This window comes from Centropristis striata, chromosome 24 (assembly GCF_030273125.1).
Source record: "Centropristis striata isolate RG_2023a ecotype Rhode Island chromosome 24, C.striata_1.0, whole genome shotgun sequence".
Classification (NCBI taxonomy): Eukaryota; Metazoa; Chordata; class Actinopteri; order Perciformes; family Serranidae; genus Centropristis; species Centropristis striata.
The window spans coordinates 526,250-541,581 of record NC_081540.1 but is presented as its reverse complement, the minus strand read 5'-3'; the positions used below and the strand labels follow the sequence as shown (position 1 = coordinate 541,581).

The 15,332-nt window shown below is 38.7% G+C and overlaps 1 protein-coding gene across 3 annotated transcripts; it reads right to left on the bottom strand.

Moving 5' to 3' along the window:
* Positions 1 to 4,343: 4,343 nt before the first annotated feature.
* ical1 (islet cell autoantigen 1-like) lies at positions 4,344 to 15,047 on the bottom strand. Of its 3 annotated transcripts, none has more exons than XM_059327984.1 (15): positions 14,703 to 15,047; positions 13,146 to 13,173; positions 12,887 to 13,046; positions 11,206 to 11,278; positions 10,648 to 10,771; positions 9,859 to 10,057; positions 9,183 to 9,308; positions 7,366 to 7,464; positions 7,170 to 7,240; positions 6,280 to 6,329; positions 6,130 to 6,171; positions 5,923 to 6,060; positions 5,320 to 5,604; positions 5,146 to 5,241; positions 4,344 to 4,692 (listed from the first exon to the last, which is right to left on the bottom strand). In XM_059327984.1, exons 2-15 carry the CDS (start codon positions 13,151 to 13,153, stop codon positions 4,586 to 4,588), a joined length of 1,578 nt encoding a protein of 525 aa, XP_059183967.1. In that variant the 5' UTR covers positions 13,154 to 13,173; positions 14,703 to 15,047; the 3' UTR covers positions 4,344 to 4,585. The 3 variants fall into 3 exon arrangements, with proteins under 3 accessions (XP_059183967.1, XP_059183968.1, XP_059183970.1); XM_059327985.1 differs by having other exon boundaries at positions 4,344 to 4,689; XM_059327987.1 differs by lacking the exon at positions 5,923 to 6,060 and having other exon boundaries at positions 14,703 to 15,046.
* Between the last annotated feature and the right edge of the window lie 285 nt (positions 15,048 to 15,332).

Here is a 15,332-nt window from a genome sequence, read left to right as displayed (position 1 = left end):
ATATACAGTAAATCTATTACAGACTGTACGTTAAATCTATTACAGAATATACGGAAATCCATAACAGAATATACGGTAAATCTATTACAGAATGTACGGTAAATCTATTACAGAATATACGGTAAATCTATAACAGGATTTACGGTAAATGTATTACAGAACATACGGTAAATATATTACAGAATTTACGGTAAATGTATTACAGAATTTACGGTAAATGTATTACAGAATATACGGTAAATGTATTACAGAATTTACTGTAAATATATTACAGAATATACGGTAAATGTATTACAGAATAAATGGTAAATCTATTACCGAATGTAAGGTAAATGTATTACAGAATGTACGGTAAATCTATTACAGAATATATGGTAAATGTATTACAGAATATACGGTAAATATATTACAGAATAAACGGTAAATGTATTACAGAATTTATGGTAAATATATTACAGAATATATGGTAAATGTATTACAGAATATACGGTAAATCTATTACAGAATATATGGTAAATGTATTACAGAATATACGGTAAATCTGTTACAGAATTTACGGTAAATCTATTAGAGAATATACGGTAAATGTATTACAGAATATACGGTAAATCTATTACCGAATGTACCGTAAATCTATTACCGAATGTACGGTAAATGTATTACAGAACATACGATAAATATATTACAGAATATATGGAAAATGTATTACAGAATTTAAAGTAAATATATTACAGAATATACGGTAAATGTATTACAGAATTTATGGTAAATATATTACAGAATATACGGTAAAGTTATTACAGAATAAATGATAAATGCCCGTATTACAGAATATACGGTAAATCTATTACAGAATATATGGTAAATCTATTACAGAATGTATGGTAAATCTGTTACAGAATTTACGGTAAATCTATTAGAGAATTTAAGGTAAATCTATTAGAGAATATACGGTAAATGTATTACAGAATATACGGGAAATCTATTACAGACTGTACGGTAAATATATTACAGAATATACGGTAAATCTATTATAGAATATACGGTAAATATATTACAGAATATACGGTAAATGTATTACAGAATTTACGGTAAATATATTACAGAATTTACGGTAGAAGTATTACAGAATTTACGGTTAATGCAGGCAGTCCATGAAACAGAGCGAGCGAACATTCGGTTTTCAAAATAAAACGTCGGTTATTGAAGGCAGTAAAAACATGTTAATGTGATCCGAGGCAGATTTTTAAACTTTAGGCCACAAAGTCTAGAAGATATTAAACTAAAATGCTAATAGTTTCTTATGAAAAGGCTTGATGCTTTCATATTAATTTTGCATGAATCATTTGTGAGAAATTCAGCCTCAAAGTTTCTTCTTTTGCATTGAAAAAAAAGTCATTATGCACCAAAATATTAACATGAATATTTCCATCTAGACTAGACTAGAGATCAGCCGGTAATCGATTTATGACCTGCTGTTTCCAGTTTTTATATTTGATATTTAGATAGAAATATAAAGAGCTTTAGTTCAGTTAAACTTTTTTTTTTTTCAGGGTTTTTTTTCAGTTCAGTTAAACTCACCAGCTGTCCTGACTGTGATCTGACGTCACCACTCACCTGTCTCACCTGTCTGCTGACGGGCCGCAGCTGATTCATGTTAACGTTAATTAACGAGTCTCTGTCTCATAAAGCTGAAAAACAACTAGAAGCATTATAAAGTAATGAGAGCAGCAGCAGTTTGCAGCAGGTCTTCCTGTAGTTGTTGCAGCCGTCCAGCAGGAGGGCGCTGTTCCTCCTCCAGGAGGCTCAGAGGATCTGGAGGTCGCTGGTTCGATCCCCGACCAGCACAGACTCCATGAAGGAAACCTGGACTAGATACTGGGACCAGTTTACAATAAAAATCTGTTGTATGATGATTATTCATGACAATATGATGTTAATGTGTGAATTATGGTTCAATTTAGAAGAAAATAGAAAGCTCAGAGGATCTGGAGGTCGCCGGTTCGATCCCCGACCAGCACAGACTCCATGAAATTTCCTTGAGTTAGATACTGAACCAGTTTGCACAAATCTGTTGTATGAATTTAGTGTTAAAGAAAAGTGCTACAACTGCAGTTTGTCCATCATTTAAAACATGAGACGTGTTCACGGGGATGTTGTGAGGTTTTTCCAGCTAACAAAACTTATTTTTCATCAGAAAGATGCTGTGATGATTGTTTTCATGCAGCAGGAAGAAGAAATCTGCATATTTAAATATATTTATTCACTGATGTTCATACTAATACATGCAACAACTTATTTAAACATATTTAACACCCTAAAATATATTTTCTCTAATGTGCAAAATCTGAAAAATGCAAAGTACTTTTCATAGAAAAAATATATATATTAGGGCTGCAACTAACGATTATTTTCATTATTCATTAATCTGTTGATTATTTTCTTTTCTTATGGTGCAAATAAATAAATACAAATAAAAAACCTTTGACATCACGGGGAGAAAACACGTTTCTCTGAGACAGAATCAGTAAATATTTGATTATTATTATTAGTTATTATTAGATTTCTGAGGAGAAACAAACAGTAAAAACTCAACACAGGATTCTTTGTTTTCTTGTCAGTTTTTATTGGAAACAGAAGTTTTCATCTGTTAACCCTTCAGAGAAATAAAAAGGCATAGTAGAGTTCAATAAAGTTTGTGATTGACTTCAGAAATACATTCTTCTTTATTTTATATTTTATATTAAAGCAGCTACAAGGAACTTTATCTGGTTATTAATATCGAGCCGTCAGACGTTAAATCAGACGTTTCCTGACTGGAGTCTGGTGCAGAACGTTTCCTTTAGCTGCTGATTAAATCAAATATATATATATTATATATATTAAATCAACAGTAAACAGTTTAATACATGAAGTGACACAAACACTAACAGCAGTTTCTCCCTTTATCACATTCAAACTAAAGAAATAAAGAAATAAAGATGCAGCTTGTATAAAAAGTTTCTCCTGATGAGATTTATACAGGCACACACAGTCACAACTCACTTTACTTTCTGTCAGATTTAAACCTCAAAAAACCTCCTTTAAATACATTTTAGTGTCATAATCCATCAGAAACATTCAGTGTGACAGTTTCCCTTCATTAAATCATCTGATTTATCTCAATTAATCCAACAACATGGTAACAATACTCCAGTTATTCTCCCAGAAAAACATCAAAATCCACCTTCACGAGTTAAAAATAGACGTTTTTACAGTGTTTGACTTCCACATAAACTGTGATACAATCATCTGAAAATAAATACGTTCTGATGCTGATATTTGCAGGTTTAAAGGACTTTAAATAATCTGATGGTGTCCCTTTAAAACGACGACAAAATAAATGTTTCACATGGTTTCTTGGCCTTGGACTCGTGAGACAGAAATGTTTCTACATTCAGAGACAGAAACGAGTCGTGCAGAGACTCTCAGCTTCTAACAACAGAGTCACATTATAGTTTCACCTGCTGAGTCTCACAATAACTCACTGTTTTACTTTTAATGAGGTGAATTTTCAGCCTGTGGAGGCTAAAATCACTCAAATCCTGCAGTTTATGATCCGTTAGCTGCAGAACTGCACCCTCAGATCTGTTAGTTTGAGTTATTTTGTGCTGAAAAGTTGCATTTTGATGCTAAAACACACACACGGTGAATAAAAGGAATAAATCAGGAATGTTATGTTGTGCTGCAGAGACGGAAAAAGAGTTTAAAGCATCTAAACTGTGAGGAATGATTAATAAACTCTGCAGAAACAGTCTGAGAATATCAGAACTCTGTAAAGATGCTCAGTGATTCACTGATAAAAAGGTCTAAAAACCAGGTTAAACATAAGAAATTAACTCTTAAAACAAGATCTGGTTTAAATAATCTTAATTTAAGAAATCTTGCAAGATCATTTCCCTCAGATTTACTGTTTGATCTGGTTTTTAAACACATTTTTTATCAGTGAACACTCACAACCTGCTGCAGCTTCAACTTCTCTCTGCAAACAGCACATAAAGCTCCAGTTGGTCTCACTTCTATATATATTAATAAATATATATATTTATATATATATGTAGTGTAGCTCTCTAGTCACATGTGACTTGTTAAGTGACATGAATCAGTAAATAGTTTCTCCTTGATGTGACTCAGCAAACACACACACACACACACACACCTTCAACTCAAACAGTAAGAACACAGAAATACAAACAATCTGTCAGACACACACACACACACACACACACAGACACACACACACACACAGACACACACACACACACACACACACACACACACATTGGAGTGTGTGTGTGTGTGTGTGTGTGTGTGTGTGTGTGTATGTGTGTGAGTCACTAACAGCTGCTGAGGAAACATTTTACAATCAGCTGATAGTTTCTTTCTCCACACACACATCTCTCCTTTACTTCAACGGGAAAACCTCCACATCCTGTGAGAGAACACACACACACACACACACACACACACACACACACACACACACACACACACACACACACACACACACACTCAGACACACACACACACACACACGGTGGGGTGTTCAGGCGTTGAGCAGCTGGTCCGGGGAGCGTCCGATGGCGTCCGGGTTAGAGAGAGGGTCCAGGTCAGCAAACAGGTCGAACCACACAGACATGTCTTTAGATCCTGCTACACACACACACACACACACACACACACACACACACACACACACACACACACACACACACAGACAGTTTAATAAAACGACTTGTGACATGTCATATTTGACTTTATCTGAACATTAGCTCTGATAAAAGTATCAGATATATATTAACTTTTGGTCCAGATCACCCAGATAGTTTCTGTTTATTTATGTTTCTGTAGTATTGACCAATCACAGCTTTGGCTCAATTTATCTGGATTCATATGCAGAAATATGTTCATAGAGATGAGCTGAGCTGATGTTTGGCTTAAAAAGTGATTTAAAAAAAAAAAAAAAAGTCTTTCTCCATCACACACAGTCAGAATATAGTTCTTCTGCTGCTGTTTTGCTTTAATAACCACATTATCGTGATATAAACTGAGTCCAGCTGGGTGATAATATAATAATAATATATAATAATAAATAAATAAACGTACCGTTGGCTGCAGAGCTGGGCGCCGGCGTGGTGGTCTGGCGGCCGGGTGGCGGCGGCTGCAGGGGCGGAGCCTGGAACATGGGCGGGGTCGACCAGCCTGAAAGATAAAACAGGTTTAGAGAGAGTGGCGGTCAGGGAGCTGCTCCTCCTGCAGGAGGTGCTGAGGAGGTGCTACCTGTGGAGCTGAGGCTGTGGTCCAGCAGCTGGGAGGGCAGGAAGCCTGTGGGACTGGAGGGTTGAGCTGCAGGAGGAGCGCCGCCGCCGCCGCTAGCAGCCACTCCGGTGGTTGCCGTGGAGACGGTGGTGGTTGCCGTGGAGACGGTGGACGGCTGGTCGAAGACCCCGAAGGCGTCCTGCCACTCTCTGCTGAAGTCATCGTTGGACCCTGGACCAGGACTCAGGAGGTCCTTCAGGAACGCCATGTCTCCTCGCTCCCCCTCCTCCTCCTCCTCCACAGCACCTGGGGGTCAAAGGTCACAACCACAGGGAGCACGGGTCAAAGGTCAGGGAAGTTATTCACTTAGAAAAAGGTTTTAGAGAAAGTTTCAGGATTCAACATGCAGCCACAAGAACCAGAGATCAGCAGGAGGAGGAGGAGGAGAAGGAGGAGGAGGAGGAGGAGGAGGAGCTATCAGCCCAGAACCCCAGAGGAGGAGAAGAAGAGGAGGTGTGACTGTTCCTATAAAGGAGCAGTGAAGGAGACGCAGCAGACTGATCCAGACCCAGAAGGAGAACCAGAGAGGAGGAGACTGAAGGAGGCAGCAGGAGGAGTTTTTACCGCTGGCTGGCGGCTGGAGGAGGAGGAGTTCTCCTCCCTGAGGAGCAGCAGGAGGCTGCAGGGGGACTCCTGGAGGTCCTGGGAGGTCAGAGGTCAGCAGCATCAGGTCTCCTCCTGCTGACAGGCTGCTGAGGAGCGCTGCAGGAGGTGAAACCAGTAAACTAACAGACAACAACTACAAACACACACTCAGAAACACACACTCACCACTGTCCCTCAGCTGGCCTTCACTGGTGCTGCTGGTGGAGTCTGGAAGGAAACAACAAACATCAACAACAACAACAACAACAACAAGCTGACAGACTAAATAAACAGAAATACTGTTTATAGTTTCAGCCTGCAGGAGGCAGCACTCACCTGCACCAGGAGCTCCTCCTGGAGGCTGCTCCTCATCCAGGGACACCAGACTGAGGAGGAGGAGGAGGAGGAGCAGGAGGAGAAGCAGGAGGAGGAGGAGGAGCAGGAGGAGAAGCAGGAGGAGGAGGAGCAGGAGGAGAAGCAGGAGGAGGAGGAGGAGGAGACAACAAAATGAGAAAGTGTCTGATGGAGTCGTTCTATTTTTAGTGCTGCAGTCTCCTCTGCACCTAACACACTGTGTGTGTGTGTGTGTGTGTGTGTGTGTGTGTGTCTGTGTGTGTGTGTAGAACACATCAGATTGTTTTCTGTGAACCATTTTTAAATATTTTTCAGCTCATGCATCTTAGTGTTACAACATCTCTTTTATTTATTTGCTATTATTTATTTATTTGTTATTATTTATTTATTTTTCCTTTTTCTCGTGAAGCACTTTGTGTTACATTCCTCTTGTATGAAGAGTGTTCTACAAATAAAGTCTGATTGATTGATTGATTGTTCAGTGTATATATATTTCTGTATAATCAGGACTAACTGATGATAAAAACTCCTCGTCATATCTATTATTTAGAGCTGATTCTTCTCATACTACAACACCAGCACAATCATTCAGTGTTCACATGGGATTATTTTGTATTTGTTATTCTTCTTATTCAGACCCAGACAGACCCATTTTCCTCACTTTATAATGTGTTATTCATTCAACCATGACTTTAAAGGTTATCATCTAAAAATGTCACCTGGAGGCAGAATAAAAGTTAATTTAGCAGCTTCAATGTTCTTTCCAAGCCAGCTGCACATAAAAAAGACAATTCAAATAGTAACCTGATCATTAACAGGAGAGAATCACACAATCAACTTCTTCTTCTCTAGTGTTTATTGTGTTATCTGACCTGTGAGCCGTCTCCTGCGTCTCCTTCTGTCTCTGCAGCTCCGTCAGCTCCTCCAGAGGGTCTCTGAGCTCCTGCAGGAGGACACACACATTCAATCAGGTCCAGATACAGTAACAGGTCCAGGTCCTGATAAAGGTCCAGGTCCTGATACAGTAACAGTAACAGGTCCAGTCTGAGTGTGTGTATATTAGATCACCTTGAGCGTGGTGAACTGGTAGGGTACGTATCCCTGGAAGGACTGGTGGATCTCCAGCATGGACTGGGCCGTCTTCTCCCAGAAGTGGAGCAGAGTCGTCTGATAGGACACACAGACAAATGAGACACACAGAGACACACAAAGACACAGAGACACAGACAGAGACACAGTTAATAAAGGACTAATGAGACAATATACAGTAATATTAAAGTTTGGTTTCTACAACATAAAAGAACTGAGAGTCAAAGCCTCAGATGACCAACAAAGTATCCAGTCAAACTGAACTAATAAACAACAACTGCAGCATTTTATCAAACATACACAAACAACAAGCTGGACTCATAAACATGGTTCTCAATCAAACAGAGAAAAGACTAACTCTGCAGCGTTATTTACACAACTTCCCCACACGGACGCACAATTTATACTTTTTTTCTTGCAATTTGGACTTTTTTTCTTGCTATTTAGATTTTTTTCTTGTAACTTTTACTTTTTTTTCTTGTAATTTAGACTTTTTTCTTGTAATTTCTACCTTTTTTCTTGTAATTTGGATTTTTTTTCTGGCAATTTAGACTTTTTTCTTGTAATTTGGACTTTTTTCTTGCAATTTGGACTTTTTTTCTTGTAATTTTTACCTTTTTCTTGTAATTTGGACTTTTTTCTGGCAATTTAGACTTTTTTTCTTGTAATTTTGACTTTTTCTTGTAATTTTGACTTTTTTCTTGTAATTTTTACCTTTTTTCTTGTAATTTGGACATTTTTCTGGCAATTTAGACTTTTTTCAGGTAATTTAGACTGCAGCATGTTATCAAACTTTCACAAACAACAAGCTTCACTGATAAAAATAATTCTCAATCAAACAGAGAAAAAAACAAACTTTGTAGCGTTATGTGGACAACTTCCCCACACCACATCCTGACACACGGTGCCTATAGATTCATTACATCTTATAGTTTCATTCATATAAACAACATAAACACTGCTGGCCGTTGGAAAGCTAAATAACGATACCTGTCAGAAACCAGATATCTGTATCAGATCTGTTGTGTCGTCCATCAGCTGCAGACGTCAGTAATAAAGAGTTGGACTGACTTTATTAACACGCTGCTTTAGTTTAAATGTTTATATTCTATGTTCAGTGTTTAATAATGTCGGATATGCTTTTAAAAAATGAGGTTTCAGTGAAGATTTCTCCTCTAAAATCAGCTCTCGTACTGGTCTGTCGGCTCTGTTATACTGAGGCAAAATCATGCATCATACAGGAGAATTATTATTATTATTCTGACTTTCATTAAAACATATTTAAACTGATGAACTGAGCACGGTGTGGAGAAGATATCTGCAGCACCACAACACTGAGATATTACACGTTTATATCTAATAAAACATTAATGCATTACAGTTCACTGTTCCTCTGTGGTGCACATTAAAGACTCACAGTATATTTATAGTATAATAATAATATATATAGTTATTAATAGAGACCTGGTAGGTGCAGAGAGAGTGAGACAGCATGTTGCAGTATATTTATAGTATATATAATAATATATATAGTTATTAATAGAGACCTGGTAGGTGCAGAGGGAGTGAGACAGCATGTTGCAGTATATTTATAGTATATATTATAATATATATAGTTATTAATAGAGACCTGGTAGGTGCAGAGAGAGTGAGACAGCATGTTGCAGTATATTTATAGTATATATTATAATATATATAGTTATTAATAGAGACCTGGTAGGTGCAGAGGGAGTGAGACAGCATGTTGCAGTATATTTATAGTATATATTATAATATATATAGTTATTAATAGAGACCTGGTAGGTGCAGAGAGAGTGAGACAGCATGTTGCAGCGACTGGCTCCCAGCATGTCCACCTTCTGACAAACATCGTTCTTCAGCTTCTCAAACTGGCTCTTAGTCCCTCTGACCTGACTCTGGACCTGAAACACAACAATAATATCATATATTATATCATATAATATAGATAAATAATGTCCAGACTGGCTCTTAGTCCCTCTGACCTGACTCTGGACCTGAAACACAACAATAATATTATATATTATATCATATAATATAGGTTAATAATGTCCAGACTGGCTCTTAGTCCCTCTGACCTGACTCTGGACCTGAAACACAACAACAGGAACATATAATATATAAAATAATATAGATAAATAATGTCCAGACTGGCTCTTAGTCCCTCTGACCTGACTCTGGACCTGAAATACCAACAGAAAGAACATATAGAATATATATAATATAAGGAGACGATAATGAGTTGTTACCTTGAATATATATAATATATATAATATAATTATAATGAGACAATAATCCTGAGACTGTGTCTACCTTGAATATAATATATAATATAATATAATGCGATAATAAAGAGGTGTTACCTTGAATATAATATATAATATTTAGAGATAATAATGCATGGTCTACCTTGAATATAATATAATATATAATATAATAATAATGCGTTGCTACCTTCCTGAACTTCTCCAGCTGCTTGTAGGTGTCTGGGTCCAGCTCCTGGGAGACGTCCTTCATCCAGAGCAGAGCTCCTCGGTACTCCGTCCTGCTCCTCTCCATCCTGGAGACGGTCAGCAGGGAGTCAGAGATCGCTCTGCGCCGGAACGTCTCCACCTCCTGGAGGAGGCGCCGCAGGGGGGGACACAGGGACATCCTGAGGGACGACAGGACAGAGAGAGAGACAGGGTCAGAGACAGAGACAGGGGGGGACACAGGGACATCCTGAGGGACAGACAGAGAGAGAGACAGGGTCAGAGACAGAGACAGGGGGGGACACAGGGACATCCTGAGGGACAGACAGGGAGAGACAGAATCAGAGACAGACAGGGGGGGACACAGGGACATCCTGAGGGACAGACAGGGAGAGACAGAATCAGAGACAGACAGGGGGGGACACAGGGACATCCTGAGGGACAGACAGGGAGAGACAGAATCAGAGACAGACAGGGGGGGACACAGGGACATCCTGAGGGACAGACAGGGAGAGACAGAATCAGAGACAGACAGGGGGGGACACAGGGACATCCTGAGGGACAGACAGGGAGAGACAGAATCAGAGACAGACAGGGGGGGACACAGGGACATCCTGAGGGACAGACAGGGAGAGACAGAATCAGAGACAGACAGGGGGGGACACAGGGACATCCTGAGGGACAGACAGGGAGAGACAGAATCAGAGACAGACAGGGGGGGGACACAGGGACATCCTGAGGGACAGACAGGAGGACAGACAGGATGTCCTACCTCTGCTTGGCTGAGGAGCAGAGGGCCTTGCTGGTGGCGTCCATGATGTTTCCAGCTTTGGTTTTGTCGTGTTCTGACTGGAACCGAAGGAACAGACCCAACTCGTTCTCCTCCTGGGACAGACCTGGAGACCAGGGGACACCAGGGGACATGAGGACATGAGACATGAGGACCAGGTTAGAGAGACAGAGAGAATGCAGGTGTTTAAAGTGAGAGAGCTTCCTGGTTCAGGTCTGCTGAGGTATTTAAACCTGAAACTAGAATCTCACAGAGAGCAGCTGAAGCTTTAGAAACTAAAGAATGAGGAAACAGACTGAGAATAATAATCCTCAGTCTGCTGCTGAACACACACGGAAAACTGATTCTTCCTCCTCCTTCACACAAATTGACAAAAAAAGACATAAAATTACCACAAAAAAAAGACATGAAATAACAAAAAAAGAACACAAATTGATCACAAAATGACATAAAATGACCCCCAAAAAAGACACAAAATAACCAAAAAACGACATAAAATTACCACAATAAAAGACAAATAGGTTAATAAAGCAGACTGACGTGTGATGCGGTGCTGGTACTTCTCGATGACTTTCAGCAGCTCAGTGCAGGTCACCTGGACCGACCTGAAGAACTGGAAACACACAGGAAAGACAGATATTAAACATAAAGACGTGTTCCTGCTGCAGTAAATGTGTTGTTGTGTCAGTCCCTCTTGTGTGTCAGTCTTTGTGCATCCTGGGGTCCTAAACAGTCTGAGAGCTGCATGAATCTGGAATATCTGCATGAGACTGCTGACACTCCAGATATCCACATTCATGTGGTTTCATGTTTTATGTGAGTCTCCTTTATACAGACTCATGTCACGTTATGCTGATGAGATGCAGTTTAAGGCAGAAACCTGCAGGTTTATCATGCAAAGCTCAGATTTTTGCACAAATGTGTTACTGTGTGTGAATCTTTGTGCTCTAAACTCTCAACATACACAGAGATTCTGCAGATGTGTGACTCTAGAGGAGGAGGAGGAGGAGGAGGAGGAGGTGAAGCTTCAGGTGGTTGAGAGGTTTTTACTCCTCGTCACTGATTCCAGAGAGGAAACACTCAGCCTGTCCTCAGATACAGAGACACTCTGTCTGTCCCTCTGATCCTCCTGGGACTAAATGATCAGAGTCATAGTAACACAAGGAGGAGCTGCTGCTCCTCCTCCTCCTCCTCCTCCTGCTGTTACTGATTAACTGCAGAATAAATAAAGTGCAGCAGAAACACCTCAACACTCTCCTCCCTCCTCCTTGTCCTTATTATTATTATTATTATTATTATTATTATTATTAGACTTTAGACTGAAACAGAAACACTGATCATGATGTTTGGAGGAGGAGCTGAACCTGAATCTGAACCTGGACCTGGACCTGATGCTGAAGCTGATAAAACTGTTAAAATCAGGTTAGTGAGAGACTGAGAGGCTCTGAATCTAATGATCCACACACACACAACGTAAAATGACCAATAAAAGGCACAAAATGACACACACACACTCCGTTTCTGAAGCTAACAGAAACCAGTAGAGTTCTGAGCTTCCTGTCTTTGTTCTCTAACATTTCCTCTGAGTCTGAATGTCTCAGCGCCATGAGAGGAGATCTGGTTTCACTGAGGACAAAAGACTCACAGTGAAACTCTACCACGTCCCCCACAGACAGACAGACAGACAGACAGCTCAACCTGTCTCTCTGTCTGTCTGCTGCACACTGAGAAACCAGAGCAGAGAGTCGAGGAAACAAATCATGTCGAGGTGAGAGACACTCAAACAGAATTAAAGTCTGAAAACTGGACAAAAGCCTCGTCCAACACACACTGATCTGATCTGTCTGCAGATACACACTCACTGACACACACACACACACACACACACACACCTTATAAACAATAACAACTCTAAACTGTTCTGAGGTTTTTGAGGTTCATTCTCCAAAATAAATCACAAGAAATATTTTCATTTTTGACTCTTCTGCTGCAGAAAAGAATCAAAGACAAACTGAATTTAAAATGAGCTTCAGTGGACGTAAACACTGACGGTTAGAGAGTTATGAACTATTATTAATAATAATGATAATAATAATAAGTATGAGAGGTGTCCTGACCTCCAGCTTGGCGTCCAGGTCAGCGTCGGAGGCATAATAATAATAATAATAATAATAATAATAATAATAATAATAATAATAATAAGTATGAGAGGTGTCCTGACCTCCAGCTTGGCGTCCAGGTCAGCGTCGGAGGCGACCACGTACTCGTCCTCCTTCTTCCCCGTGGCTTTGATCAGAACCTGCTTCGTCTTCCAGAACTTCTTCTGCATGCGAGCCATGACGGAGCTGTCCTGGACCCCCGCCAGCATTTCCCCCGCAAGCCTGACCACAACAACAACAACAACAACAACAACAACAACAGGCTTAATACCATCATCATCACAACATATAACAAGTATAATGTTGGTATTCTCCACGTACCCGTCCATGTCTGGAGCCTGATTCTGTCCTGAAAACAACACAAACACAAACATTTAAAATTAGATTAACAGTGAAAAATTATAATATTAAAATAAAATTGAAGAATGCAACAGCCTCCTCACTGTCTCATTTTAAGTCTCTTCTTATAAAAACACCTCTTCTCGTTGGCTTTTAACTCCACGTAGTGTTGATTTTATGATTTTTTGTTTTTATTTGTATACATGCATATTTTATTTTGTGCAGGCAGTACATTTTACATTTTATTTTATTTAGTTTTATCCTATTTTTATTTATTTTATCTTATTGCATTTTACTGTTCTATTGTTTACTACATCTCTTTGTATTGTGTTATCTATTTATTGTTTGTGCAGCACTTTGGGAACCTTGTGTTTGATCAAATTGTGCTTATAAATAAAGTGGATTGAATAAAATCAAAAATAGAAATAAAAATTAAGAATACTATTAAATTATGTATAATTTGACTGAATAAATGCATTAATTATATTTTTGCACAGAATCAATAAAAATATAATAAAAATACATTTTCATTTTTTTCTCCTTTTTAAATAAAATCTAATTTGTAATCTAGTTTATCTAGACTAGATTAATAATTTAGACTTTTAATGAGACTTTCAGTGGAAATGTAACAGCTGCTTTTATGTTTTCATATTTCATTTATCTGAGAAACTCAGAAACAGTGAACCAGAGCTGAAATATAATGAGTTATAATCATTTAATATTCATATATTTAAGTTATTATTAAAGGTAGATGTGTCTCCAGGTTTAATATTAATATATTTAAGTTATTATTAAAGGTAAATGTGTCTCCAGGTTTAATATTAATATATTAAAGTTATTATTAAAGGTAGATGTGTCTCCAGGTTTAATATTAATATATTTAAGTTATTATTAAAGGTAGATATGTCTCCAGGTTTAATATTAATATATTTCAGTTATTATTAAAGGTAAATGTGTCTCCAGGTTTAATATTAATATATTTAAGTTATTATTAAAGGTAAATGTGTCTCCAGGTTTATTATTAATATATTTAAGTGATTATTAAAGGTAAATGTGTCTCCAGGTTTAATATTAATATATTTCAGTGATTATTGAAGGTAAAATGTGTCTCCAGGTTTAATATTAATATATTTAAGTGATTATTAAAGGTAAATGTGTCTCCAGGTTTAATATTAATATATTTCAGTGGTTATTAGAGGTAAAATGTGTGTAAATGTTAAATAAATAAAGGTCTTGCTGCTGCAGCAGGTGTTCAGTTACACCTGGAAAAATACTGCTGACGACACGGAAACACACTGAAACACTCACTGTGTCCTTAACAGACACTGTAAACATATTAATGTAGTTAATAAATAATAAATATAAATAATGAGAGCAGATGAAAGCATGCAGAGACCGTCAGAGGAGGAAGAAGGAGGCTGGATGCTAACAGCTGTTAGCTCTGGATGCTAACAGCTGTTAGCTCTGTTAACACCAGAAACACGACATTTCCTGCTTTATTTAACTGTTTAATAATCTAAATGATGAATATAAAGTTACCTTATTATCTCAGGTGTTAGTAGAGTCCTTGTGGCAGCTGTTAGCTCCTGTTAGCTCCTGTTAGCTCCTGCTAGCTCCTGCTAGCTCCTGTTAGCTCCTGCTAGCTCCTGTATTTAGCCTCCTGAGGCTCATCACCACTCACACACTGACTGTTAACCTGAGTCACTAACAGGATCTGGAGCTGCTCTTCCCGCCACCAGGGGCCGCTCGTGCACCGAGGAGGACCACGTCATTCTGTAGTCCGAGCGAGTTAACGATGACGTGTTTGTAGTCCGCCAAGAAAACCAACGGAAATGGCGCGGTTTTTCGTCGTCCAAGACCGGATATAGTGTATTTTTGTAGTCCCAAACCAGATGTGATGTATATTTGTAGTCCAAATTAGGAAGTGGCGTTTATTTGTAGTCCCAAAGCGGATGTGGTGTATCGGGCGCTGCTGCTATTCAGGACGACGGACCAAGGAGGACAGGAAGGAACGTCATTTTGTAGTCCGGAGCGATCTTACGATGACGTGTTTGTAGTCCGCCCAGAAAACCAACGGAAATGGCGCAATTTTTTTGTAGTCCAAAACCGGATATAGTGTATATTTGTATTAATTAATTATTTTTTAAATCTCTATTTTATTTAAGCTTT